The sequence below is a fragment of the Neomonachus schauinslandi genome, chromosome 9 (genome assembly GCF_002201575.2).
Source record: "Neomonachus schauinslandi chromosome 9, ASM220157v2, whole genome shotgun sequence".
In the NCBI taxonomy this organism is placed as follows: domain Eukaryota; kingdom Metazoa; phylum Chordata; class Mammalia; order Carnivora; family Phocidae; genus Neomonachus; species Neomonachus schauinslandi.
The window spans coordinates 81079538-81106369 of NC_058411.1; the positions used below are offsets into that span (position 1 = coordinate 81079538).

Here is a 26832-nt window from a genome sequence, read left to right on the forward strand (position 1 = left end):
GTTGTATTCAGATTAACATTTTTGGAGTTTAATTTGTGTTTAGTGACTTGAAGTGTAAAAAAAAAAAAAAAGCTTGGAGAGAAACTAAAGTTCTGAAACCTCATATTGACTTTAGAAAATAATTAGTTTTTTTTTTTTTTAAGATTTATTTATTTGATATAGAGGGAGAGACCGTGAGCAGCATGAGCAGGAGGGGCAGAAGGAGAGGGAGAGAGAAGCTCAAGTAGACTCCCTGCTGAGCACGGAGCCAACACAGGGCTGGATCTCATGACCCTGAGACCATGCCCTGAGCCGAAACGAAGAGTCCTCACTTAAGGAATGTACCACCCAGGTGCCCCAAAAATAATTAGTATTTTTTTTTTTTAAAGATTTTATTTATTTGACAGAGAGAGAGACAGTGAGAGAGGGAACACAAGCAGGGGGAGTGGGAGAGGGAGAAGCAGGCTTCCAGCAGAGCAGGGAGCCCGATGTGGGGCTCAATCCCAGGACTCTGGGATCATGACCTGAGCCGAAGGCAGACGCTTAACGACTGAGCCACCCAGGCGCCCAGATAATTAGTATTTTTTAAACAGGGTTAAAATAATAATTTCTTAGAATTGAGATATCAGGTGTGATACTGGAAAAGCAGGAATGTAATTGTCGGTAAAATTAATGATTAAAACGGAGGTCATGTTTTCTCCAGGTCTCTTGTTAAACTAAATATAGGTGTCGTTTGAGGTGAGATGTTTCCTACAGATTTCGGCAGTCAAGACTTTATCCAGTGTAAGAAGTCGAACTATGTGGCTCTCGACTGTAGCTGTTGCTTCTCACGGAGAACTCTGGGCTCCCCTTGGGAGGGCATGGGGTGACAGGCTACAAATGCTGGTCTGCAAGGCTCCCAGTGGCTGACGGGCACCGGGTTCCTTCCCCTCCCCCTCCCCGTGGCAGGTGCAGAACAAGCTGGACGGCTGCTGCTACGCGGTGAAGCGCATACCCATCAACCCGGCCAGCAGGCACTTCCGCAGAATCAAGGGCGAGGTGACGCTGCTGTCGCGCCTGCACCATGAGAACATCGTGCGCTACTACAACGCCTGGATCGAGAGATATGAGCGGCCGGTGGGCCCGGGGATGCTGTCCCTGGACTCAGACTCGGACTCACGGCCCCAGGCACGGGATGGGCGAGCTTCGTCCCAGCCGCCAGCGCACAACAGTGGCCTCGACGGCCCGGGCAGCTTGGAGGCCGCCGCGCCCCCGCCCATCCTCAGCTCCGTGGAGTGGAGCACGTCGGGCGAGCGCTCGGCCAGCGCCCGCTTCCCCGCCGCCGGCCCGGGCTCCAGCAGCGACGAGGACGAGGACGACGATGAGGACGAGCACGAGGGCGTCTTCCCCCAACCCTTCCTGTAAGAGCATCAGCGGGGGTGCAAGGCCCACGCCGCGGGAGAGGGGATTCTGTTAGAAACCCAGGCTGTCACCATGTTGAGGTACAGAATTGTGTGTTTAGAGAGGAACCAGATTCAGTCCAAAGGGGTTTATTCCCTACAGTCTTTAAAAGATCTCCAAATTCCAAACCCTGGAGAAAGGAAAAATAGAAATTCCTTTCAATACCTCATCATCTTAGTACCATTGATAGAAAGTTTTTAAAGAGCATTCTTTTGGATAAGGGCTTCCAACTCTGGTACATTTAAAAACTAACCTGGAATCTTGACATAGGGCCAACTGCCGTTCTAAAAAGTCAAGAATTAAGATCCTAAAGTTTGTGCATCTCAGAAGCCACCCAGATCCATCTTGACTTTGCTCGTTTGATTTCATCCTATCCAGTTGGATACAGTTGATCTGAACTCTTAGCTATGGAATTATAATAGGGAATTTGATTTCTTTAGTATTTCTCCGTTTCTCTTTTTAAGACCTGCTTCAGATTCTGACAGTGATATCATCTTTGAAGATGAGAACAGTAAGAGTCAGAATCAGGTAAATATATAAATAGAAATTACACCGTTTTATCAGGGGTGGGCATGTAAGAAAACAAGTGTTTGTTGTTAGAAGCCCCAGGTGGAACAGTAAAGCCTCACTCTGATAGGCAGATATAGAAACATGATTATTTAATGTATATGTTACGCCTGTGTTTATTTATGGGCCTTAATTTGTCCACATAACCGAACATAACTGCTTTTAGAAGAGAGGAGTAAATTGACATGCTGGTTTTTGTTTTGTTTTGTTTCTTTAAATGAAAACTATCTCCTAGAAGATTTGGGGGTACTTGATGTGGTTGGGGATAGGGATTGATTTAAGTAATTAAACAGCCTTATTGTAGAGTTCTGTTGTCCTCTATGACCAATTAATCCAGATTATTTATTCTCATAAACCATCATCTAGAACAGTGTTTTAGCACTGAGTCATGATCCTGTAACAGGCTATGAAATCAGTTTTCAGGGCCACAACCATTTTAGTGCTGTAGGGAAGAGTGGAGACCGTGCATCACACTAGGAAAGGTAACCTGTTTGTACACCATGTCTCACGTGAGTATGTGAACTGAGTGTGATATAAAATACATTTCTTCATGTGGACCATGGTCTGAAAAGTTTGAAAAACACTGTTCCAGGCCTTGGACCCCACTCAGTTTTGCATCTTCTTCTGCCCAGACCAGCAGAGCCCCTGAATGCTGGTGCATGGCACTGACAACTAGGAGTGTCCGTCGTTGGTGTAGAGGAAACTTCCATGAGAGGGGATGAGTGCCATAACTGTATTTCCAGAAATAAAAACAGAATTACAAGCAGTTATAAGGCTGTATTCATAGTAGATAAAGAAAAGTCTACATGTACACCCTGTTAGATAAGCACTTAAATTAATTGGAAGGTTTGAATGTATTCCCCTGCATTTTTTAGAAGTAATCCCCCCCCCTTTTTTTATTAAAAGCACCTTAAAGTCCGTTTGGTTTAAATTTATAAATTATAGGGGCACCTGTTTGGCTCAGTCAGTTAAGCATCTGCCTTTGGCTCAGGTCATGATCCTGGAGTCCCGGGATCAAGTCCCACTTTGGGCTCCCTGCTCAGCAGGGAGTCTGCTGCTCCCTCTGCCCCTCACCCCGCACATGCTCTCTCTCTCTCAGATAAATAAATAAAATCTTTTAAAAAATTATAAATTATAACCAACTGCTTTGATTTTAGCATTAGTTATGCATTTAATTATTATGAGAGCACCAAATTTATAATCCTGGTTTTGCTCAGTTAAGGGCAACATCCCAGGGGCATTCTAATTGATGAGTGGAAGCCTCCAAGAGATTAACAGTCTTCTACAGATAATCCCCAGGGTATGTAAATGATTCAGGAGTAGAACTTGATTGTTTGCAGAACAGGGGGGCTTTTTTTTTCCTTTGCTAAAGGAAAAATGTTGAGAAATGCTTCCACAAACAAACTGTACCATCAGAAACCATCAAATGCTACCTAATGCTTTTTCCTCAGCCAGTCCTTTTTCCCCAGGTGGTGGTGTTGAGGGGAAATACTTAAAAACATTTATGAGAAGAATGAAAGAACTTTATTTTTTTTATTTATTGGAGAGACGAGCAGGGGGAGTGGCAGGCAGAGAGAGGAGCAGACTCCCCACTGAGCAGGGAGCCCGATGTGGGGCTTGATCGCAGGACCCTGGGATCATGACCTGAGCCGAAGGGAGATGCTCAACCAACTGAGCCACCCAGGCGTCCCCAAAAGAACTGGAAAAAAAAAAAAAAAGGGACAAGAGTAAGAAAATGAGCTGTAGGGGAAGAATAGCTGTGTGGAAAAGCATTCCAGAAGATCAGTCACAGTTAAGTGGCAGCCGGGTGCTTTTCCCTCAGTGGTACAGCCCAGAGGGCGGGGTGCCTTTTGGTAATATCATCACATTTAAGTTGATTTAGCTAAAGATGGATCTCTCATCTTCTGCTTCCAAAGTAAGCCTACCAGCAAAGAAAGGTATTCCATTAAGTCTGAAACCTTAAAATATTAGCCTGTACACATTCTTCCTTTCTTACCCATAGAAAGATACCCGTGGTAAGAAAGAATGGACTTGACTTGGAATCTTTCTGTAGATCGCACAACTGTAATACCTACCTATTTCTTATTTGCCCCCATCATTATGCTATATAGTGACATACCTGTAAATTATACAGTAGATTCAGGTAATAGCGCAGTTGCCTTTTAAATGCTGGAAGCATCTAAAGGACAGTGGCTGCGTTCTGCTCAGACCTCCCCTCTGAGGCGACAGGATGTCCGGGTGTGTGGCGGGGCGGGCACAAAGGACTTGAGGATGGTGATGGTCATGTCCCATTTCAGCTCCCATTTATGAGTTCCCCCGCACCCCTCTTGGATTAGGATGAAGACTGCAGTGGGAAGAGCAGTTGCCATGAAAATGAGCCATCGGCGGCCGTCGAAGCCGTGCACTACCTGTATATCCAGGTGAGGCCCTGGCGTGCGTGCGGCTCGGGTCACAGCCCCTCCCCGTGGTCGCTGGTGGGGATGTTGCAGGAGGCTAGAGCAAGTAGCAGGAGATGGCATAGGGCGGTGGTTATGGGCTCCGGACTCAGGCTGTATAAGTTCTCATCCTGGGTCCCCCAGTCACAGCGCTCAGGCAAGTTTCTTTTCGCATTCTGTGCGCATCCAGCCATCTCAGTGACTTGTGAAGAGTAAGAGAAATCACATCTTTAAGAACACTCTGCCTCCCCCGCTAGTGAATAGGGCCATGGGGCCTTATGAGTATTTGCAGTCCTGTCGGTAAGTAGGCAGATCTTTAAGTGTCAGACACAGTGGTATGTGCCAGAAGCGAAGCCTCAGACAAGTGTAGTGTTTCCAAAGAGACTAATTAGGTGGCTGCTTTTAATTATTCCATAATATAAGTATCTCTGAGGTACCACTCACACACAGGATAAAGCATTTGTCCTCTAAACCACTAACTGTTAAGTCTGTACTCCGTGCATTCAGTCTCTGGACAGCTATGAGTCAGAAGGACATAGGGGAGGTGAGTCTGGAGGTGTGGTAGGATCACAGTCTGGGAATCACCGGCCCTCATGAGGGCTCGAGGATGAGTCAGAATATGGAGGTGGTTATTCAGAGCATGAGGGGATGGTCCTCTCTTTAAAAACAGTGAAATCCTTCTTCATGAGAAATCTCAACTCTGGCACTGGTTTGAAACTCATAGGCCAGTTTCATAAATCAAAGGCTACGTGCTGATTGAAGATATAAATGATACTGCATTGTTTTCTGATACATTAATATTTAAGAAGGGGTGAGAAAGAGCCTTGTCCTGGATGTTTGGATATTTATAATGTTTTGCTCTAGACTTGAAGGTCATTGTTGATAATTTAAAGTATAAACGAGAAAGGCTCTTGACATCATTAGATTTTTAATTAGCCTTTCTTGGAAATTTGGGTTTGGAAACAATCGTGTAAAAGAAATAAAATTTTACTTAATTCTGTTTTTTCATTATTTGAAAAATAAATTATTTATGATAAAAATTTTAAACAAGTCTTATTTTTTAATGAATAATAATAATAAAAATTAAAATGGTTATGTTGGGGTGCTGTGATAATGCCTCTTTCCCCCCAATTTTTCAAATACTATTGGTTTCTTTTCTCAAAAAAAACTAAGCCTTGCCTTTAACTACTTAAAATCCACGGTACACGTTTTAAAATGGAGGATTACATTAATTGCCATTGTCTACCTTAATTGAAACCCTATACAATCAAATGCTGCCTGATTTGTTCTTGTCCCCAGATGGAGTACTGTGAGAAGAGCACTTTGCGTGACACCATTGACCAGGGGCTGTATCAGGACACCATCAGACTCTGGAGGCTTTTTCGAGAGATTCTGGATGGACTGGCATATATCCATGAGAAAGTAAACTTTGTAACATTTCATGCCTGAAAACTTACGTTTATATAAAACTTATGACAAAAAAATATTGTGAGATTGGAGAAAAACAGAAACAGAGGGAAAGTTATGGGCATATTGAAATTTATTTTTATAGGTCAGACATGTCAAAAGACAACATAGTATAAAGTATCAAAGTTCAAAGAAAAGATTGAAGGTTAGGACAGGGGTCAGCAAACTGTGGCCATGGGGTCAAACCAACCTCTACCTGCTTTTATACAGCCCGTGAGCTAAGAATGGCTTTTACATTTTTTTAAAAAAGATTTAATTTATTTGGCAGAGAGAGAGAGCACAAGCAGGCAGAGTGGGAGAGGGAGAAGCAGGCTCCCCACCAAGCAGAGAGCCCAACGTAGGGCTTGATCCCAGGACCCTGGGATCACAACCTGAGCCAAAGGCAGATGCTTAACGAACTGAGTCACCCAGGCACCCCTACATTTTCTTTAAATTTTTTTCATTTTTTAAGTAGGCTCCGTACCCAGCATGGAGCCCAGTGCAGGGCTTGAACTCAAAATCCTGAGATCAAGACCTGAGCTGAGATCAAGAGTTGAATATTTAATTAACTGAGACACCAAGATGCCCAGCTTTTACATTGTTAAAGGATCATAAAAAAAAAAAATCAAAAGGAGAATATTTCATAACACATGAAAACTCTGTGAAATTCAAATTTTAGTGTCCAAAATAAAGTTTTATTAGAACAGGGCCATGCTTGTTTATTTACATATTGCCTACGGTTGTGTCTGTGTTATAGCCGTGGGTTGAATAGTTGTAACAGAGACTGTATGGCCCATAACGTGTAAAATATTTATTTGGCCCTTTAGAAAAAGAGTTCTCCAACCTCTGAGTTAAGTGGAAATGTTTCAACACACATAAAGTGCAAGGGCGATTCCTTGAGTTGTTTAGAATAAAGTGAGTGTGATTAATAAAGGCCCAGTTATTTGATTCTACTTGGCTTAGTCCTGTCCTTCCTAGGACCATGGCCAGAAAGTCATCTAGCAAGGGTAGAGATGAGACTGAGAAACACAGCTCACCACAATTTATAAAGCTAGAAATTGTCATGACAATATAAATGCTAATGGATCTAGCTTCAGGATGAAACACTACTTACATTTTAAAAATGGGATTATCTAATGCATTGGGCATTGTAAATACGTTTTTTTCCTTTGCATAATTTTCTTTAACCTTAGAATGTTTTCACTGTCCTATATTTATACTAAAAAGCTAGGACTGTAATTTACACACCTAGTTTATAAATGATTTGGTGGGGTAAGCTTGCAAGGTTGGAAATCAAAATGAATTCTAATGATGGCCGTTAGAACTCTGTACTGTGGTATCACCTGGGGTACTAGAACTGTGCGCACGTGCACTCTTCCTCTACATCTTAATTTGCTCAGCATCTGCTAATCATCTGCTGGGTATGTAATGCTGTGCCACATCTAGAAATGCAGACACGCACAAGCATATAGCAAACCCCATACTTGAGAGGGACTTGTTCTTTTTTGAAGGAGCCAAAATTTACCTTCATGTAACAGTAAGGAGATCATACAATAAAGTGTTTTTATTATTTTTAATTATTTCCTATATTACAGTACCTGAAACAGTAAGCATCATAAGGATGCCATTAGGAAGGGCAGAAAGCCAAGTTCATGTAACAGTTAATCATTGAGCACTTATGTGTGTGCTGGGGATGCAAGTTGAATTAGAATCACTCTGAAAGGCTTTGTAGGGGAGTTGGCACTTGGAACTGTTGGCACAATTCAAGTGAGTGGAGAACACAAGAATTTTTGAAGCAGGGGAAATAGTGTGAAGAGAGGAATAGGAGAAGGAATGAAAATGGTGTGTGTCTCCCCAACCAGAGATGCAGCAGGGTTTTGTGATGCCACAGAGAGAAAGAGATTGGGAACCTGGTGGAGGGGGCCCTTGGATGCCACCAGGGAACCATTTGGGTTTGACTTCTCCAGGACCACCAGCAGGTGGACGGGGAGATGGTGGCAAGGTCATTGGCAGGACAGTCAGGGGCAAGTGGAGAGGCCAAGACAGTCTGGGCCAGTGTGAGGGAGAAGACCTCATCTGCATCTGCAAAGGTTGGCCTTTGAAATGAGGAAACAGGTGAACCATAAACTGTGCTTGGGAAACAGTTCTTTGCTCTCTTCCATCAGGGAATGATTCACCGGGATTTGAAGCCTGTCAACATTTTTTTGGACTCCGATGACCATGTAAAAATAGGTGATTTTGGTTTAGCAACAGACCATCTAGCCTTCACTGTGAGTATTTTTCAGATTAGACTATGCCTAAAAAAATGGACCCGGGTGCCTTGATTATCCTGTCTTGCAACACTTTCATGGTTATGAGTTGATTGAACTCTGCTCTGTAATCCCCAGGAAATTCTGCAAGTCTGAAGGGGTGAGCCACAAATGATCCTTAAGGCTTTGAAAGGATGAATACATTGTAGTGAGGATGTTCCACTTGAGAGACATAAAATTATTGGTTTGTGGATGATATTTAGGTCAAAGACATATAATACTTTATGAAATAATTTGGTCGTTTGGTCTACCTTGCCAGCCACTGGGCTAGATGCTTTACCCTTGAGGGGCTTTTCGTTAGTTTAAGGAAATAGAGCTCAAAAAACCATGGAACACCAGAAGAACTAGTCCTAGACATCATTATAGAATAGTTGTTTAACGTGCAAAGCTAAAATAACATGGAGTGAGAGAAATAGTGATATAAGAGCAAAAGGCAGGAGAAAATTGACATGTGGTTATGAGGACCCAGAAAGGCAATATAAAGAAATGAGCATTTTGGATGGGCCTTAAAGGATGGGTGGGAGTCCAGCAGGCTGAGATTGAAGGCAGACCAGGGCAAGAGATCTGAAAGAGAGAGAACAGCATAAGCAAAGGCCCTAGGGTGAACAGACATGACTGTTGGGAGGCCAGCATGTGGTCTGGTTGGTTAAAACTGTGAAGCGTTAGGGGAGCAGTGAGGATGCTGGAAAGTTGGGGAGTCTTATAGGTGGCAGGCCTTAAGTGCCGGAGGAAGAGTCTTATAAGTCAGAGTTACTAGGCACAAAATCTCTAGTACACACCATTAATTCTAAGGTGGTCAGAAATTTAGATCAGTGGTAAGAACAACCATAGGGACAAAACTGAAGGTGGGGTTAGGAGTGGAGAGGGAGAAAATGGAAGGGGGACAGTGAGGGCGTGGTCCTGAGCAGAACAGCGGGGCATTTTGAAGAGTGCTAAGACCAAGGAAGGGCCTTATGAAGGGCATCTTGATCCCCAAACCAAAGAATTTAACCTAATATCTGGAGGCTGTAGTAGTGGGTAGATAAAGGCACAGGCTGAGGAGGCCCCCTGACCAGGGCTGTAATCCTTTCCCTGCCACTTCTTTGTGTTGTGACCTTGGGCAGGTTAGTTAACCTCCCGGTACCTCAACTATATGACGTGCCTGATGCTAGAACCTACTTCCGAGAGTTGGCAGCAGGATAAAATGAGAGTACAGATAAAGCCCCCGGAATAGTGCCTGCCGTTGAGAATGTGAAAGATGCTGTTACGCATGGTGGTGCCTGTGATAGGAGCCCGTGGAGTGGTGATTCAGGGTAGTATGTGAGATGGTGCTGTCACGGATACAGCTGAGAAAGGCAAGGCCATCTGAGAGGGGCTGGCAATGACAGTGGAGAAGATTTGGTGACCAGCCTCTAGGAGAGAGGAATAAACATGGACCCACATCAGGGAACAGCAGTGGGAAAGTTAGAAAGTGAGTTTGTGGTGGTTGTTCATATGCTCTGAATCTTCCTAGTAAATAGATTCTGCTTTGGCATTCACAATGTGAAAATAAATTGGTTTCTCTTTTGGGGCTTTCTGCCCTGAAGGAGGAGTTCCTCCGTGACCTGCCCTTCTTCACCTTCTTAATCTCAGGGGGGTTTCCGGGGAGTCCCGCGTTAGCAGGCTAACTAAACTAAAACTGTTGAGAGCACAGAAAAAGCATTATTGTAGTTAATTCTGTTTTCTGTGTGTAGTTTTTCAATCAGTCTTGATTTAGAAATCGAGAGGCCATTCCTGTGGAATAACATAACATTTTAATAGTGATAGTTGGCTGGCTTGTATTTTTTTAGGCTGACGGCAAGCAAGATGATACGGCAGATCACTTGATTAAATCAGACCCCTCAGGTAAATCCAGAAGACTGTGTATTCAATTAATGGATTAAAAAGAGACCACAAAGGTTTTCTTCCCTTATTTTCTCTCTTTCTCTCTTTTTTTTTACACATACAAAAACTGCAAATACAATGTATACCACCTGAGGAGCTTGGAGATACATATATACCCATGAAACCATCCACCTCAATCTATCATATCCATAACCTTCAAGTTTCCTCCTGCCCTCTTAATTATTATTATTATTATTATTATTTAATTTTGTGACAGGAACACTCAACATAAGATCTGTTCTCTTAGGAAAATTTTAAGTATGCCACACAGTACAAAATTTCTTAATCCGAAACCTGTTTTTCATCTGTAAAGATTTTATTCTAAAGCAGATTACAATTACTCGTTAAATTAACAAAATCATGAACATGCTTTAGTTTTTTCCCCTCTTCACTATATTGACTGTTCCTCGAAATTTCAAGAAATTAGAGCTTCAGTTAGAATAACTGGCTCTCATGGATAGAGTTACACTTTGACCCCACACAGTAATGTGAGGTTACCTCATGACCTGGGACGTCTGGGATCTTCTATCTGTACCGCCCCTCTGCAACAGCAAAGACCTCCTGTGGCCATACGTGACTTCGGGTTAATCCCTCGGTGAAACGCATGCTGCTCCTTCCTCTGAAGGCAGTGAACAGTTAACAGATCATGCCTCACTCCTAAGAACTCCCTCCCCCCTTTTTAAATAAAAATTTGCCTTACCTCTTAAGCCTCATTATGAGAAAGGTTTCCCTTTGTCTTGTTCCACGCAGGTCATTTGACTGGGATGGTTGGTACTGCTTTATATGTAAGCCCAGAGGTCCAGGGAAGCAGTAGACCCACGTACAATCAGGTAAAGGGGAAGCTTTCTGGGAAGGGGAGGTCTCTAGAGGGAGATAGTAGTAAGACATCAAGATCACAGCGTTTGGTGTTAATTACCAGCTGAAATAGGGAACATTCATTCCCTTGATAGATATCCACACTTATATTGAGTTGACGATTCCACTGAAGCTGGCCCTGTTGCTAAGGACCTTACAGTCCATCCATCCAAAGAGGATTTGCACTAATCTCGGTCCTAAGCTAGGCCCCAGGAATACAGAGAACAGGACAGTTGGCTAATAAGACAGGTGTCTTATTCCAGCCCTTGGGGAGTTTAGCCTTTGGTGAATGACACAGGCAATAAACAAGTGAAAAAAATAAAATAATCACAAATTGTTAAGAAAAGAAATGGACGCCAGTGACCAGAGAAAAATAGGGGCATCATCTTCAGATAAACTGACCAGAGAAGGCTTCCCCAAGAGGATGGCTTTAAAGATAAAGAAGGGAAAGCCACATGAAGTTGGGAGCTGAGGAAAAAAGGGTATGCAGAAGAAATAGCATGCATAAGGAGAAAACTCTGAGTGAGCACTCCCTTCGCACTTGGAGATGATCAAAAGGAACGTCCAAGCAGCTACAGCGTGGTGAGCGATGGGGGAGAGAGGCATGAAGTGAAGCTGGAAAGGAAGACCGGGGTCAGATGATGCAGGGCCAGCTTAGTCATGGTAAGGAGTGTGCACGGGGAGCCACCGCAGGGTCTTGAGCAAGAGAGTTTGCTCCATCTGCGGCTGGAGGCTTTGCGGAAGTCAGGTGGGGTGGCTGCTAGCTGGAACCAGAGTGGTGGCAGTAGCAATGGGGAGACGTGTGCTCGAGTAAGACACATGGAGGGGAGTTGCCAGGCATTCCTGGTGGAGCAGATGTTGGGAAAAGGAAGGATGATAGGACAGTGCTCAGGTTTCTGGTGGAGCAGCTGGGAGCAGGCTAGTTGACCAAGATGGGGAGAGGCAGAGGAGGAGACAGAAGGAAAATTCCATTTTGGGGGGCATGTTAATTTGGAAATGCCTGATGAGAGATCCAGTTAGAGATGTCCAGTAGGTTATTGAAGGCTCAGGACTTGAGTTCAGAAGAAAGGTCCGAATCAGAGGTATCCATTTGGGAGTCATCGGCGCACGGATGGGATTTAAAGCCGTGAGACCGGATGGGATCCCTTAGGGTGAGAGTGTAAAGCTAAATTTCAAAAATATGTTAGGCAGGCAGTTCACATCAGAGCATAATTTTAAGGCTCACGGTGAAACCCAAGCATGGGTTTCAGTTGTGACAAGAAGCGCTGGGCAGTGACATGGAGTTACACAGACCACCAAATACCCAGCGGGCGTGGTGGGCAGGGAACTCCTCGGAGTTCAGTTTGCAAGATGTTAGGAAATTCTTAGAGGCTCTTTTAACCCTTTGCCTGAGCATTTACCCCCTTTGAAATTTACCCAGAGGAAACAACAACATCCAAAAAGATGGGTATGAAAGGGGTTCATCACAGCATTATTCAGAACAGTGAAAAATACCGGTGTTTAAAAATGAATGGTTAAATAAATTATGAGACTTCCATGTAATTGAGTACAGTATGTCATTAAAATCATGTTTTAGAAAAATGAAAAATATTCATGCTACCTTAAGGGAATAAAAGTTACAAAATGTATGGTTCTAGTTTTATTGTGTGTGTGTGTGTGTGTGTGTGTGTGCGCGCACGTGCATTTAAAAAAACCTGGGGAGGGGGGCAGCTATCTCAGACATACAGTAGTAAATATCCTTGAGCAGTGGGATGATGAGTGAGTGCTGTTTTTCTTTGTGCTTCTCTGGATGTTTCACATTTTCTACAGCCAATGTGTAGGAAATGCCACAGCAGATGTTTATTTTTAAGGCTTGGGAGGTCACTGGTGATAATTAGAGTCTCTCCTACTAATCCTTGAGTCCAAATTCATGCCAGAGTTGCCCTTGAACGTGGCTTGTGTGCCTGTGAGCAGTTGGCTGGGAACAGTCTTCCCCTCAGCAGGACTGTGCCGGCTACCTCAGGCACGCCGCCTTCTGCTCATCATCCTCGCCTCAGCATCTCCCTACCTGACACTCTGCACGGACTCGCCCCTTTTCTTTTTTAGTTGCATTTCCATGTTCTGTTAGGACTAGTCACATGATCTCTCTGTGGAGCCATTTTTCTGTCTTCATGGGTATGGCTTTGCAGTCAGCAGTTGACCTCTGCTGTCAACAGCAGGTTTTGGTCTGCGTTCCACTTTCGAGATGATTTGTAAAGGTGCAAAGCAGATTCCTTTGACAGGTCTCAGTTGTCCTTGCTCTTCATTTATTTTTTTTTAAAGATTTTTTTTTTTTAATTTGACAGAGAGAAACACAGTGAGAGAGGGAACACAAGCAGGGGGAGTGGGAGAGGGAGAAGCAGGCTTCTCGCGGAGCGGGGACCCCGATGTGGGGCTTGATCCCAGGACCCTGGGATCATGACCTGAGCCGAAGGCAGACGCTTAACGACTGAGCCACCCAGGCGCCCCTGTCCTCGCTCTTTAGTGATTACTCTCAGTGTTTAGCCAGTGATTTTCTATGTCTGTGTGTATAGCTAAACCAGTGACAATGAATTTTCAAGGGAAGTGTTGAGACGTCGTACCAAATATTTTATCTGTACTTTATACCTGTGTTGTTGTTGTTGTTGTTTTTTAGAAGAAATGAAGTTTTTTTTTTTCCTGGCGTGGCTTGTTTTTCCCTTATGCAAACTTGTTTCCAGCTAACAGTGCTCGTCGTCTAATTCCCTGATAAATGACATATTCATGTCAAGGCTGTCTAAATACAGTTCCTTTTACTCCCTAGAAAGTGGATCTCTTCAGTCTGGGAATTATCTTCTTTGAGATGTCCTATCACCCCATGGTCACGGCCTCGGAAAGGATCTTTGTTCTCAACCAACTCAGAGATGTACGTATCAGATATTTTAATGCCTCAATTTCCAGCACCCAAATCTTAGCATGGATATCAGAATTTAATGCAGGGTATTTTTCTGGTATTTATAATATGAAAGAGGCAGTCTTACTATGACCTATATTTCTATGTTTTTTAAAGATTTTATTCATTTTAGAGAGCGAGAAAGAGTGCCTGCCAGTGCAAGTGGGGGCTGGGGGGTCGGCAAAGGGGAAGGGAGAGAGAGAATCTCCGCTTGCGGTGTGGGGCTCTGTCTCACCACCCTGAGATCACAGCCTGAGCTGAAATCAAGAGTCAGACACTTAGCTAACTGTGCCACCAGGTACGGCCCCCCTCCCTTGGTTTTAAAACAAGGGAGGGATCCAGAAATTCTGCACATACCAATATAGTTGCAACAATGGGAATAGGTTATAAGGATAATGGATATTTCGTTCTAGAAATTAAAGGTTCCAACTTAGTGGATGTGGTGGTAATGCCTAAACAATACCTCCATGCCCAGACGTTAAAAAGGGTCTGAGGAAGATGTCAGCCGCTCGACTTTTTTTTGCCCAGTGAAATCTCCCTCTGTGCTCTTGGGATTAAGCCTTGCCTCAGTTATTGCCCACACTACAAGGGACCAACGTTTCCAGTGCATGAGGCCAAGGAGGCCCACTGCAAACAGCACTAGGATGAAAGTAGAGAGGAAGGTCCAGGTGAGGGTGATGGAGATTTGCAATTCATGAGCAAGAGATGTGAAGAGCCTTCTTTTTGCCTGAGCTACAGTCCTCTACGCCGACACTAAAAACACTCCTCTAGGTATTTTTGAAAACTGTTGAATTATTTCCAGTACAGCACGGACCGTGGTGTTCACAAAGTTTGGAGATAAGTGAAGTGATTACCATGTCCTTGCCTTGACTTGGAATGCTCCTACAGAATTATGTCCTGGATGAAGTGCCTTTCTTTAGTCTAAAATCCATGTTTGGGGCGCCTGGGTGGCTCAGTTGGTTGAGCGACTGCCTTCGGCTCGGGTCATGATCCTGGAGTCCCTGGATCGAGTCCCGCGTCAGGCTCCGTGCTCGGCAGGGAGTCTGCTTCTCCCTCTGACCCTCCTCCCTCTCACACTCTCTGTCTCTCATTCTCTCTCTCGCAAATAAATAAAATCTTTAAAAAAAAAAAATAATAAAGTAAAATAAAATCCATGTTTGTTCCCTCATTTCAAGAATATCTAAACTGTAAAAAGAAAAAAATCAAAAAACCAAACTGGCAAGTTCATGTTATGACTGAGATCTTATTTAACAGAAAGGTGAGAGCTTTTCAGCAGGTAGAGGTTTCAGTATTAATGTTTTTTGTTTGCTCTTTGTTGGTGCTTTGGTGTCTTTTTGCCTCTTTTCATCTGTGTGTTTACTAAAGTTACTTTGTCTTCCTCTGAAATCATTCGATTTTAAAATACTTTGTCCGGTGCTTTCTATCTCCGAGTCTGTCATTTGGGTCACGTTTGTATTAAAATAACATGTATGTACTTGGAACAATGGGCATTGGGTTTCAAGAAGGTATCACTTTGAGTCTTACCTTTTCATTTCTGTCCTTGATTTTCTTACCTCTGGGGAATAAATGCTCTCACTGTGGCAGTTTGCCAAGCACTTGCTGATTTGAATATTATAATCTTTTAGCCCACTTCGCCTAAGTTTCCAGAAGACTTTGATGATGGAGAGCATACAAAGCAGGTAATTTTCTGATGGTTTCATTACAGTGTCTTCACTCTTGGGTTTTAATCACTGTTTTTCTTTTTCAATTAGTCATCTTCTGCCACTCATTCTCTTGTGCCCTGGGAACAGTGTGGGAAAAAATATCAAAAGGTGAAATGCTTAAAATGTTATTAGACTTGAAACACACCAAAAAAAAAATGCCAAGGACTGGCACAGAAAATTAGCAAACTCCAGGGTTCTTTTGTGTGGTTCATTGTGCTTTTGAAGTGCTGTTTGGAACCTTGGCTTAGCTATCGGAGGAAAAGAGAATGCTTTTAGATTTCATTATTTTAGAGAAATCTTGGAACTTTTTAAGAAAAGAAAAATACAATTTAAAACTATAATTTTGTTCCATTTTGTAGTTAAAGTAGCTCAGATTGTAAAGGGGAAGACTAGTCAGTCTGATGTTAATAGTATTTTAAAGTAAAATACTTTCTCCTCCGTGCTAGAAATATCTGAGTATGCGTGTATGTAACTCCTGTCATGGGGTCTGTGGCATCCAGCTGATTTGAATGAATAATGGGTAGTGAATTTGTGTCTTGTGCCTCTGGTGTGCATTGCTTTTTCGTGCTTGGCGGTTTGTCGTGGTGAAGCCTTCTGTGGTTGATACTCCTGGCGTATGGAAATTTATTCCTGAAACTGACTTTTCTTAATTATAATCAAGGCAAACTCCCTTATTTAAATCACTAATTTTGAGGACAGAAACCCAGCTAGAGTATGGCATGGCATTAGTTTGCAATTTCTTGCTTATTGGTGATGTATCCGGTTGGACGAGTCACTTAACTAATCGAGACTTTTATTTTCCTCACCTGCCAAATAAAAGGATTAAGTACCTTTTATTTATATCAGCACTGGCATCCTGTAATTCGGTAGTATTTAACATGACATTTATTTATGGCGAGAAGGACCCTTTTATTCTGCCTCGGCTGTTCTGTTAGTGAAGGACCACCGGATAATACACCATGTTACATTTCTGCTTCTTTAGTTAGCTGTTATCATTGAGTTTTTTTAAAAAGATTTTATTTACTTATTCATGAGAAACAGAGACAGGGGCAGAGGCAGAGGCAGAAGGAGAAGCAGGCTCCCTGCAGAACAGGGAGCCCGATGCGGGGCTCGATCTCAGGACCCCGGGATCATGACCTGAGCCGAAGGCAGATGCTTAATAAGTGAGCCACCCAGGCGCCCTTGTTATCATTGATTTGAACGGAGTTGTTTCCTGTGTTTCCGGATGTCATGAATAAATGTTCATTTCATAGCCTCTCCCTGTAACACGGTCAGTCTTACTCAGTAGTCCCACATGTTGGCAGCTGTGGGGTCTGTTTTCTTAAGCTATAGACACGAGAGCAACTGTACAAACCATTTCTCTCGATAATGATCGCTCGCCTCTCACAGGTACGTACTCCGTGTGTTTGGGCTGGAATGACTTGGTCCCTGGACCACAACCCCTGCTCCCCAATACATCACGGTCGTTGCTTTTTATCTGAAAGGAGGCAGCCTAGAAAGTGCTTCTATACTGAATAACATGAGTGTTGCTCCACAACAGAAAGAGAGGAGTGTAATGGGGTCTGTATTGCTGAATAGGGTATTATTTTTACCAGTTTAATTTAATATAGCTTTTCATAAAAGCTCTATCCTGTCAGGTCCTTTCTTATGTGTGTTAATTTCTTCTTTACATGTGTGTTAATTTCAGCCTAAGACAGAGGTAAGCGTTGGGAGGGCCGCTGGGAGAGAGTGTATTAAAAACACATAATTAGAAGATACTTAATAAATTTGACCTAAAAGTTGAGATGTTTCTGATCTCAAGTATTTCTCTCTTTCTAAGTCCTTACTGTACATGAGAGAATTAAGGACACATGAAGAAACCTTTCAAGCTTTGGGTTGTTTTCCAATAGTTCCCTGCTTAATTGAGGTAGTGACTGTGAAGGCGTGGTAAATGAGTAACATAAATTAAGAGAATTCCAGGGAGTGGCATTAATACAGATAGCATAAGGGGAGAAGAAAAAATGAAAACAAGATGTAAGGATGTCAGCAGCTGCTACGCATTATAATTTCTACTAAAATTAGGCATCTAGAGATAATTGTTTTATGTTTCTGCACCCTTTTTTAGACAGTATTTTGTGTGTTTATAAGTATGGCCAAAGTTCTGCTTCTTTGTAGTTCTTGAGTTGAGGATTTTTTTTGGTTGTTTATAACAATAAAATATAAATAGGGCCCCTGTCATATTTATTTATTTGAGAGAAAGAGAGCACGAGGCAGGGGAGGAGGAACAGAAGGAAAGACAAACACTCTCCGCTGACGCTGGGCTTGATCTCGTGACCCCAAGATCATGACGTGAGCAGAAATCAGGAGTCAGACACTCAACTGACTGAGCCACCCAGGTGCCCCAGTGTCTCTGCCTTTTAAGAAACACTCCTGTTACAGTGTTCCACAACTATGTGGCCATAATGAAGTGCAGGGAAGGGGGAAATGACAGATGCAGAGATTTTAGAAATACCAATTAAAATGCACCAACTACGTGCAAGAAGTGGGGTGTCTTTTCTTTGGTTTGAGCCAACCACCAGCTTGTCAGAATTCCAGAGCATCATCGGTTGCCGTCGGGTCACCAGCGTGCCTGGCTTTCATTACAGAAATCTGTCATCTCCTGGCTTTTGAACCACGATCCCGCCAAGCGGCCCACAGCTACAGAACTGCTCAAGAGTGAGCTGCTGCCCCCACCCCAGATGGAGGAGTCGGAGCTGCACGAAGTTCTGCACCACACCCTGGCCAACGTGGACGGGAAGGCCTACCGCACCATGATGGCCCAGATCTTCTCCCAGCGCATCTCCCCAGCCATCGATTACACCTACGACAGCAACTTGCCGAAGGTGGGCTTCAGCTGTCCTGCAAAAGAGAGCGCAACTCGGTTCACAGAAGGGTCAAGTCAGTTCCTTAGTTTTCATGGATTCCTTTAATGCCTCCAACATGCGGTTCTCATCTGAGGTCCGTATATGCATTATTCTGGGAAGAGCCATGATTTTATTTTTATTTTTAAAATTTTTTAAAAGATTTTATTTATTTATTTGAGAGAGAGAGGGAATAAGTGGTGGGGCGGGGCAGAGGGAGAGGGAGAAGCAGACTCCCCACGGAGCAGAAAGCCCAATGCAGGGCTTGATCCTAGGACCCAGAGATCATGACCTGAGCCAAAGGCAGATGCTCAACCGACTGAGCCACCCAGGCCCCCGCAGAGCCATGGTTTTAATCATGTAACTCTAAGGAGTTCCCGACCCACCCTCCTCTCCATCTACCCAAGAGTTTAAGCAGCAGTGCTTTTGGAAACTGAGCCCTGGCCCAGCTGCCCAGAGCTGAAACCATCTAACCAGCTGAGATCCAGACCATCTTGTCAGTAGCTCCCAACGCTGGCTGCCCCTGGAGGTGCACCTGGGAGGCCCTTTAGACCATTCCAACATTCAGTCCTTCTGTCCGATCTGGTGACTTGGAATGTCCAGGTGTGAGGCACCCCAAGAGTCTCTGTTTAAAAGCTCCCAGATGGTTTCTGAGGCATAGCCAGCAACTTGTTCTTTTTCTTCCTTTTTTTTCTTTTTCCTCCCCTTCCTTCTTTCTTTTTTTCTTTTCAAACAAAAGCAGTCTGAAACGATATAGCAAAATGTTAAAATTGGAAAAGTGAGATGGGTGAACAACAGATATTTGCCATGCTCTTTATATGTTTCTGTATGCTTAAAATACTGATGTAATTTTCAAAGAGTAGTAGAAAGTAGTGGTAAGATTTGTGGAAGATAGGTATAGCTCTCGAGGGCCAGACCAGTTTTGGCTGGCTAGCAACAGTAGAAAGATACTTAGAGGATTATAGGTGACTTTTTTGTTTTTGTCTTTTTGCTTGCCTGTTGTTTCTAAATTTTCTCAAGTGAAATGGTATTACTTGTATAATAAGAAACAAATGGAAAGGAAAGCTCTCTACAAAATAAATATATTACATATAAATTATATATTATATATTTAAAGTGGATCACCTTAGTATGTGAGCGGAGGCCTGATGCCATTAAATGTTTGATTGCTGCATGGTATCCCTGAGAATCCTCAGGGAGAATGTGTGTATTTGACTGGCTCTCTGAAAGGCCTATATATCAACATGGTGAAGAGTTTGGACTTGGAGCTTTAGGTGGCCTTCCTAAAGCGGGATGTACTGCTTTTCTTCCCTCCCTGCGCATGTTCAAAAGGGGACTAATTGCTGACGTCTCTTTTATGGTCTTGGGAATAAGTAATGTGATGCTTATTGCAAGCTACAGATGAATATTTTAGGGGGTCCCTTTGATTTGGCTTTGATGACATGTTAATTGGTCATATTTTAGGGCTTCTCAATCCGTACATCCAAGATACAGCAACACGTGTGTGACACTGTCGTCCGCGTTTTTAAAAGACACGGTATGTCCTTTTTAAAAAAATCATAGGCCTTCTCAAAGAGTGTTTTGTTTCATCACTAGAAAGCACTGTTAATAGATTTTGGCTGCAACCATATTTTATCTTTATTTACTTAAGATTTTATTTGTCAGGTAGAGAGTATGAGAGAGCAGGAGCGGGGGGGAGAGGCAGAGGGAGAGGGAGAAGCAGACTCCCCACTGAGCAAAGAGCCCGATGTGGGGCTTGATCCCAGCACCCCAGGACCATGACCTGAGCTGAAGGCAGATGCTTAACTGACTGAGCCACCCAGGTGTCCCCGTATTTTACCTTTAAATTCAGTACCAGGCACTTGACTTCATGTAAAATTTAAGCTTATTTTTAACATTCAGCTTGTTGAGGAGAACGTTTGAATATTACGATTTGAATATTAGAGACTTGCTACTAAAATACAGTTGGGTTGTGGAGTAAGGAATAAGACTGATTAACAAACTTGACCTCAGATGAGCTGTCCATTAGTGGAATCAGAGAGCTGAAGACTGCTTGCTGGTGATTCCAGCGGCCAGTAGCAGATGACTTCATGGTCAGGTCCGTGTTCATTTTCAGTTGCCTCCTGGAAGAATGAGAACTTGATGATCGGTTACTTTTTTCTGACTTGGTGTAGGAGCTGTCCAGTTGTGTACCCCACTACTGCTTCCCCAAAATAGGCAAATATATGAGCACAACGAAGCCGCCTTATTCATGGACCACAGCGGGATGCTGGTGATGCTTCCTTTTGACCTGCGGGTGAGGCTGGGAATGCCCTGGGGCAGGCCAGATGCCGTGTCTGGCCACGGGTGGATTACCCTTAGCCATCACTTTTCCCCCTCGGCTTATATTCTAAACATGAGCTTTAGGAAACACATTGTTGAGGGAGTTACCGGGGCGAGAGCATCACTGGAATTCAGTGAACATCTAACCTTGTGTACGTCCAGCTGGCTCATAGCACAAGTGCTTACGACCCTAGAAACTGGGCCCCTGCATTGCCAATGCCACGTCTGCGCCCCGGTGCTGAGTTCTGCCGAGTGACCGCCGCGGCTTGCCCTGGCCAACTCAGACAAACGAACACAGTTGTTTTCTTCACCTAGCTAGATTTTCACTAAATTCCTAACGTGTTAATGCGGAGAACAATTAAATTCTCCTAACAGCAAGTGTCTCTGCTAATGAGGTGTGCTGAATTCTGTTCGTGCTTGCTTGCTTCTGATCCCCAGGGTTCCCTCTGATGGGTTATCCACTCACATAGCGTGGCCTGCTAATGAGCCCATCTGCAGTCTTGTACATGCATGAGACAAGAGTTCCATTCCCCTCGTGTACAGAAAGCACTGACAAGTGGAAAGATGAGCAAAGGATATAACCAGGCAGTTCTCAGAGCACGGGGCTGATAAACCTCTGGAACAATGTTCAGCCTCATGCATAATAAGGCAATGCAGAGAAGAGGTATCTCAACTTCACCCGTTGGACGGATAAAAATATTTAAATTGCTATACTTAAAACTGGCTGTTTATTCTTTAGGCATTATGAGACTGAAGAGCAGATTTTTTTCTTAAGATTTATTTATTTGGGAGCAAGAGCACGAATGGAAGGGTGGAACAGAGAGAGAGAGGGAGGGCAGAGAGAATCTCAAGTAGACTCCCTGCTGAGCATGGAACCCAATGCGGGGCTGGATCTCATGACCCCAAGATCATGACCTGAGCTGAAATCAAGAGTTGGACACTCAGCCAACTGAGCCACCCAGGCGCCCCTAAAGTGTAGATTTTTAAACATCAGCTTGCTTTCTGTGATCTAATAGACATTCCCCCTAAATAAAAAGTGAGTACCCTTTAAGAATTTGATCCATAGTTAATGGTACAATGTTAGATCTCTTGGGACAATCTGACAATAATTTCATAAGCTGTGGTTATTATTAGTGGGTGGGTAAGAATTTCACCCAGAAGACCATGGGAGAATCAGGGAATTCACCATAATAGAGAAGACCCATTTTGATTGCATTATCATAAATGACACTTGAAAAAACATTTCAGTTATTTACATAATTCACATTATTTACAGTAGCCAAGCTATGGAAACACCCCAAGTGTCCTTCGATAGATGAATGAATGAAGAATATGTGGTATATACGTACAGCGGAATATTATTCAGCCATAAAAAGAATGAACTCTTGCCATGTGCAACAACATGGATAAAACTAGAGGGTATTATGCTAAGTACAGTAAGTCTGAGAAAGACAAACACTGTATGATTTCACTTCTGTCTGGAATCTAGAAAACAAAAAAACCCAGACCCTTAACTACAGAGAACAAACTGGTGATTGCCAGGGGGGGGGGGGGTGCGGGGAATGAAAAAACAGATAAAGGGGAAAAAGTCACAGGTAACCAGATAACTTGCACTGATTTTAACTTGGCATCATAAAATTGGGCAGAGCATACTTAATTAAAAGTGAATCTTTCTCAAATTTAAAACCCTAAGAAATGCTGCAGTGAGTAAGGTTGGTGGCGTGCTCAGCAGTGGGATCTACTGCTGACGGACCATCTCAGGAACATTTCAGGAACGTGAATGGTGAGCCGTTCACTACTCCGTGAATATACTAAAACCACTGAGTTGTACACTGTAAAAGGGTAGACTCTGTGGTATGTGAGTTATATCTTAACAAAGCTGTTAATAAAAAAAAAACCCAAAGGAGGGGTTGTTGGCACATTTTGACGTTGACCCTTGAAACTTTGTGTTTCAGATTCCTTTTGCAAGATACGTGGCAAGAAATAATATTTTGAATTTGAAACGGTATGAAACTGTGGGGGTTTCATTTGGTGGATGTGGGAGAGAGACCAAAGAAGGATGTCGTATCATCTGTGATCCTTAAATAGCAATGAATTTGGGGTTTGAATTTTGGGTTTAAAGTACTGAGCTTGGAATATGGTCCCAGTGCTCAGCCACAGTACCCCTTTGCGGGGTGACAAAGACTCAGCCTTCCCTTTAGTGGACGTGTAGCTGTTGGGGGCTAGGTACCCGAAGCTCCTGCCGTCTGTTCTCTGCCTTCTAATGTTCCCGAGCAACAGAACTAATTATTTTCACAAATGGTTGCTTGAGAAAAACATATGGCTGGTCTTGATCCCACATGGCCCCTTTTAAAACTTAATTGGAGGGACAAATGGCCGGCGGTCTCTGTGTGAAACCTGCTTCCACAGGTAACTGAACAAAAGCTGTTTGTAGAGAAATGGAGTCAACCCAGCAGGCGTGCCGAACGCCCCGGGCCTCCGGGCACTTAGCAGTGGGGAAGGGTTTTCTGTACATTCAGATCCTGCAGAGGGCGAGCAGCGAGATCTTCATAAATCGGAGCAGTATTGTTGCCAACGAGGCACCCTACCTTAAAGCCTGCCTTCACACGACGTCAGAGCTCTTTCTGTGCTTTTATTCTCAGCTGCAAGTGAACAATTAATTAATAGTCATGGTCCTTAGGTGTATCCCTGTGTAGAGAGCAAGTACTAAAGGGAAAATTATTTCTTGTGTGCAATTTCATCTCTATTTCAGACATGAAAAAAAAATGAAGCCCCGTAGTTTAATAGTGGCCCCCCCTAGGAACTGGCACCTAAATCTGTCTTTAAGGTCTCTTGCTTATTCCACTGGTTAATTGTCCTCTGTTTCTTTTCTCTTGTTCAACGATCTCTTGCATGTATGTAATTCCAGTAAGCGGTGACCGGGGTTTCTGGGTTTCTCTCTCCAGATACTGCATAGAGCGCGTGTTCAGACCTCGCAAGTTAGACCGATTTCATCCCAAAGAGCTTCTGGAATGTGCATTCGATATTGTCACATCGACCACCAACAGCTCTCTGCCCACTGCCGAAGTCATCTACACGATCTGTGAGGTCATCCAGGAGTTCCCGGCACTTCAGGTTACTTTCCAGGGTCCGATGTCCTGAGGTCGCCCCGCTCGAGTCCTTGACCCAGGGGCAGGCGGTGGGCGGGCACGACTACAACAGAACTGCCCCTCACCTGGTGCCGGCAGTGGGCCACATTTTACTAGGATAACGGAGAAGAGTTTGATGAGGTTACTTGTGGGTTTCTCTCAGGCTCTCACCCCTGCCTTGACAGGAGTGGGTTTTGTCTTCATCTATTTCGGGGGAAGGGTGTCGTTGCTCTGCCCATTCTTCCACGGTGCGAGAAATTAGCTCAGATTCCTAGGATGCTTTTAGCACGGTCACCCTGCTCCGCACCCTCTGTGGTCCCCTCCTACGCTCCGCCCTGGCTCTCAGCTCCCCAGCTTCACTTGGCGTCGAGCCGGCATTCTGCCTCGCCAGTGGAGACTGCTTCTAGCACAACTGCTGGCTCTCCTCAGGCCTTGCCCCTGGGTCCCACACACGGGGCCGCTCCCCCCCCCCGCAATTGCTGTGCCTGTCATGGCTTTCCTCGTCCAGAAGGCCTGCCTTCCCGGCCGCGGTGGGCGCCCCTTCTGCCCCGGGAGCCTGCCTGCGCCCTCATCGGTTGGCCGGCCACCTTTCCTTCCCCACCCTCCCCGCCCTCGAGGGGAGAGGCCACCTGCTCCTCGAGGGCGGAGCCGAGGTGGCCCCTTTTCTGTAGAGCCCACTGCCCCCAGCTCAGCTCGCCGCTCGCTACTCTGTGGGCGCTCGCCCGTTACCGCGGTTGCTCCGCAGCCCGTCCTTGAACGGCAGTGACTACTCACCCCTGTGCTATCCCTTGCTGAAGTCTGTGTGGACTCATTCAGGCTTTTCACCAGAGCTGGGGACCGAAGTGGTTTAGATACGTATGATGAAGGGTTTGATTATATTACACTCTTTGATTATGACAATGTAAAAGGCATGCTTATGCGAAAATAAACTAGGAGGCAATATGCCAAAATTCAGTCCTTCCACAGTCCCCTGCCTGGATGGTAAGTTGGTGACAAGGGGCTGGCTTTGGTCAGGTACCTGTACTGCTTCTATGGGGAAACTAATAATTTTTGTTTTTGTATCCTAGGAAAGAAATTACAGTATTTACTTGAACCATACCACGTTATTGAAAGCAATCCTCTTACACTGTGGGATCCCAGAAGATAAACTCAGTCAAGTCTATGTTATTCTGTATGATGCCGTGGTAAGCATTTAATTACTTCGACTTGATATTGAAGGATGATAATAGTTCATAAGTGTTTTCTTAGTGATGGCACCATAGAACTGAGTGGGGAGTTTTATCTCCTTCCCTCATTTCTCTAAAGTAAAAAAAAAAAAAACACAAAAAAACAGTTGGAGGGAGTGATTGTATTGAGAATAAAGTTTAGCCCTTGGCTGGAGCCTTAGCACCTGCTTCCTATGGGTCCGGGGCAGCAGCCCCTCCAGTTACTCTTCCCAATTGAGCCAAAGCGTAGTACTCATTGCTCTCTAGTATGTGTGCAGGTACTCTACGGTAAGTGTGCTGAGCCTGGAGGGGAGTCACTGAAAATTTTATTTTATTTTATTTTATTTATTTAAATTTTATTTATTTGTCAGAGAGAGAAAGAGAGAGAGAGCACGAGCAGGGGGAGTGGGGGAGGGAGGAGCAGGCTTCCCGCGGAGCAGGGAGCCCGATGCGGGGCTCGATCCCAGGACCCTGGGATCATGACCTGAGCCGAGGGCAGACGCTTAACCGACTGAGCCACCCGGGTGCCTCAGGCTTACTGTTTTCTAGACACCAGAAGCCTAAGTCGCTTCTCTCTCGTCCGGCAGGTACACACAGGGGTCCTGGTTTTACCATCTGTCCCCGCCCCCGGCAGTGCGGCTGCTGCTGGCAGTAGCAGACACGGTGTGTCCGTCGGACGCTGGCGAGAACCCCAGCGATTGTGCAGGGGGGCTGCACGCCATCCTTGTTCATATCCCACAGCCACAGGCTAACTGCCTGTCAGCGCATGGCTTTTCCCAGAGGGACACGGATCCATTACTCCCTCGCCATCCAGACAGAACCCCCCTGGTTCGGCCTGCCCAGCTCTGGGTTGCCTCATCATTCAGCAAGGGCATCCTCCCCCTTTTAATTCTTTTATGTCAGGAGTTCTCATATTCTAAGACACATGTTAGGGGCACCTGGCTGGCTCAGTAGAGCATGCAGCTCTTGATCTCGGGGTTGTGGGTTCGAGCCCCACATTGGGTGTAGAAATTACTTAAAAATCTTTAAAAAAAAAAAAGAAAAAGACAAATGTTAATTTTATGTGAATTGGAAAAAGAATTTTTCTAATCAGAGTTAATCCATCCTTCATGATTAGGAGCAGTTTGTCCAAAATGGAGGGTATATACTTGTCGGAATGTGCCTGGAGAGCATATCTTTATGTTCAGGGCCAAATTTGGTGACTCTCATTGTTCCCTTTCTCTTCCGCGTTAGACAGAAAAGCTGACGAGGAGAGAAGTGGAAGCCAAGTTTTGTAATCTGTCTTTGTCGTCTAATAGTGTAAGTATCCAGGGATGGGGCTCTTACAGCTTTCTCCGTAACTTTATGAACCCCGATTCTCAAGGCAGTGAGGCAGGGCTGGGCTGTTCCACGGCTCCTCACAGACAGGTTTCCCTTACATGTTCATAGGTTCCTTGGCAACCTCGGGGACTAGGGGAAGAGAGCCCAGCGCTGGGCTCAAAGCCTGCCTCTCCATGCTGCTGTTCACCGTGGGGTCATCATCCTGTTCTTTCTGGATCACCAGCTGCTTTGCTCTCCCGCCCTGTGCGGGCCATGCTCGGCAGAGCCTCCTGCTGAGCGAGCGGGTCTAGTACTGGTTGTCCTCTTCTGAAATAGATCCTAGGGGACTGGAATGAGGCACAGAGTTCTGCACATCCATCTGGGTTTCCCCCACCACCCTACCCCCCGATCTTCCAACACATCAGATTTGAATT

The 26832-nt window shown here is 44.5% G+C and overlaps 1 protein-coding gene across 1 annotated transcript in view; it reads left to right on the forward strand.

The window, feature by feature from the left end:
• EIF2AK4 (eukaryotic translation initiation factor 2 alpha kinase 4) overlaps positions 1–26832 on the forward strand; it is a 106173-nt gene that overhangs the window by 52028 nt on the left and 27313 nt on the right. Inside the window, exons 12-27 of the mRNA XM_021695776.2 lie at positions 928–1379; positions 1884–1947; positions 4323–4406; positions 5721–5843; positions 8033–8137; positions 9985–10039; positions 10829–10908; positions 13734–13835; positions 15488–15541; positions 18190–18426; positions 19909–19981; positions 20619–20740; positions 22722–22771; positions 23712–23880; positions 24962–25078; positions 26333–26398. Of these exons, the coding sequence (XP_021551451.1) occupies positions 928–1379; positions 1884–1947; positions 4323–4406; positions 5721–5843; positions 8033–8137; positions 9985–10039; positions 10829–10908; positions 13734–13835; positions 15488–15541; positions 18190–18426; positions 19909–19981; positions 20619–20740; positions 22722–22771; positions 23712–23880; positions 24962–25078; positions 26333–26398 (1953 nt within the window). The remainder of the gene's footprint in view (positions 1–927; positions 1380–1883; positions 1948–4322; positions 4407–5720; positions 5844–8032; positions 8138–9984; positions 10040–10828; positions 10909–13733; positions 13836–15487; positions 15542–18189; positions 18427–19908; positions 19982–20618; positions 20741–22721; positions 22772–23711; positions 23881–24961; positions 25079–26332; positions 26399–26832) is intronic.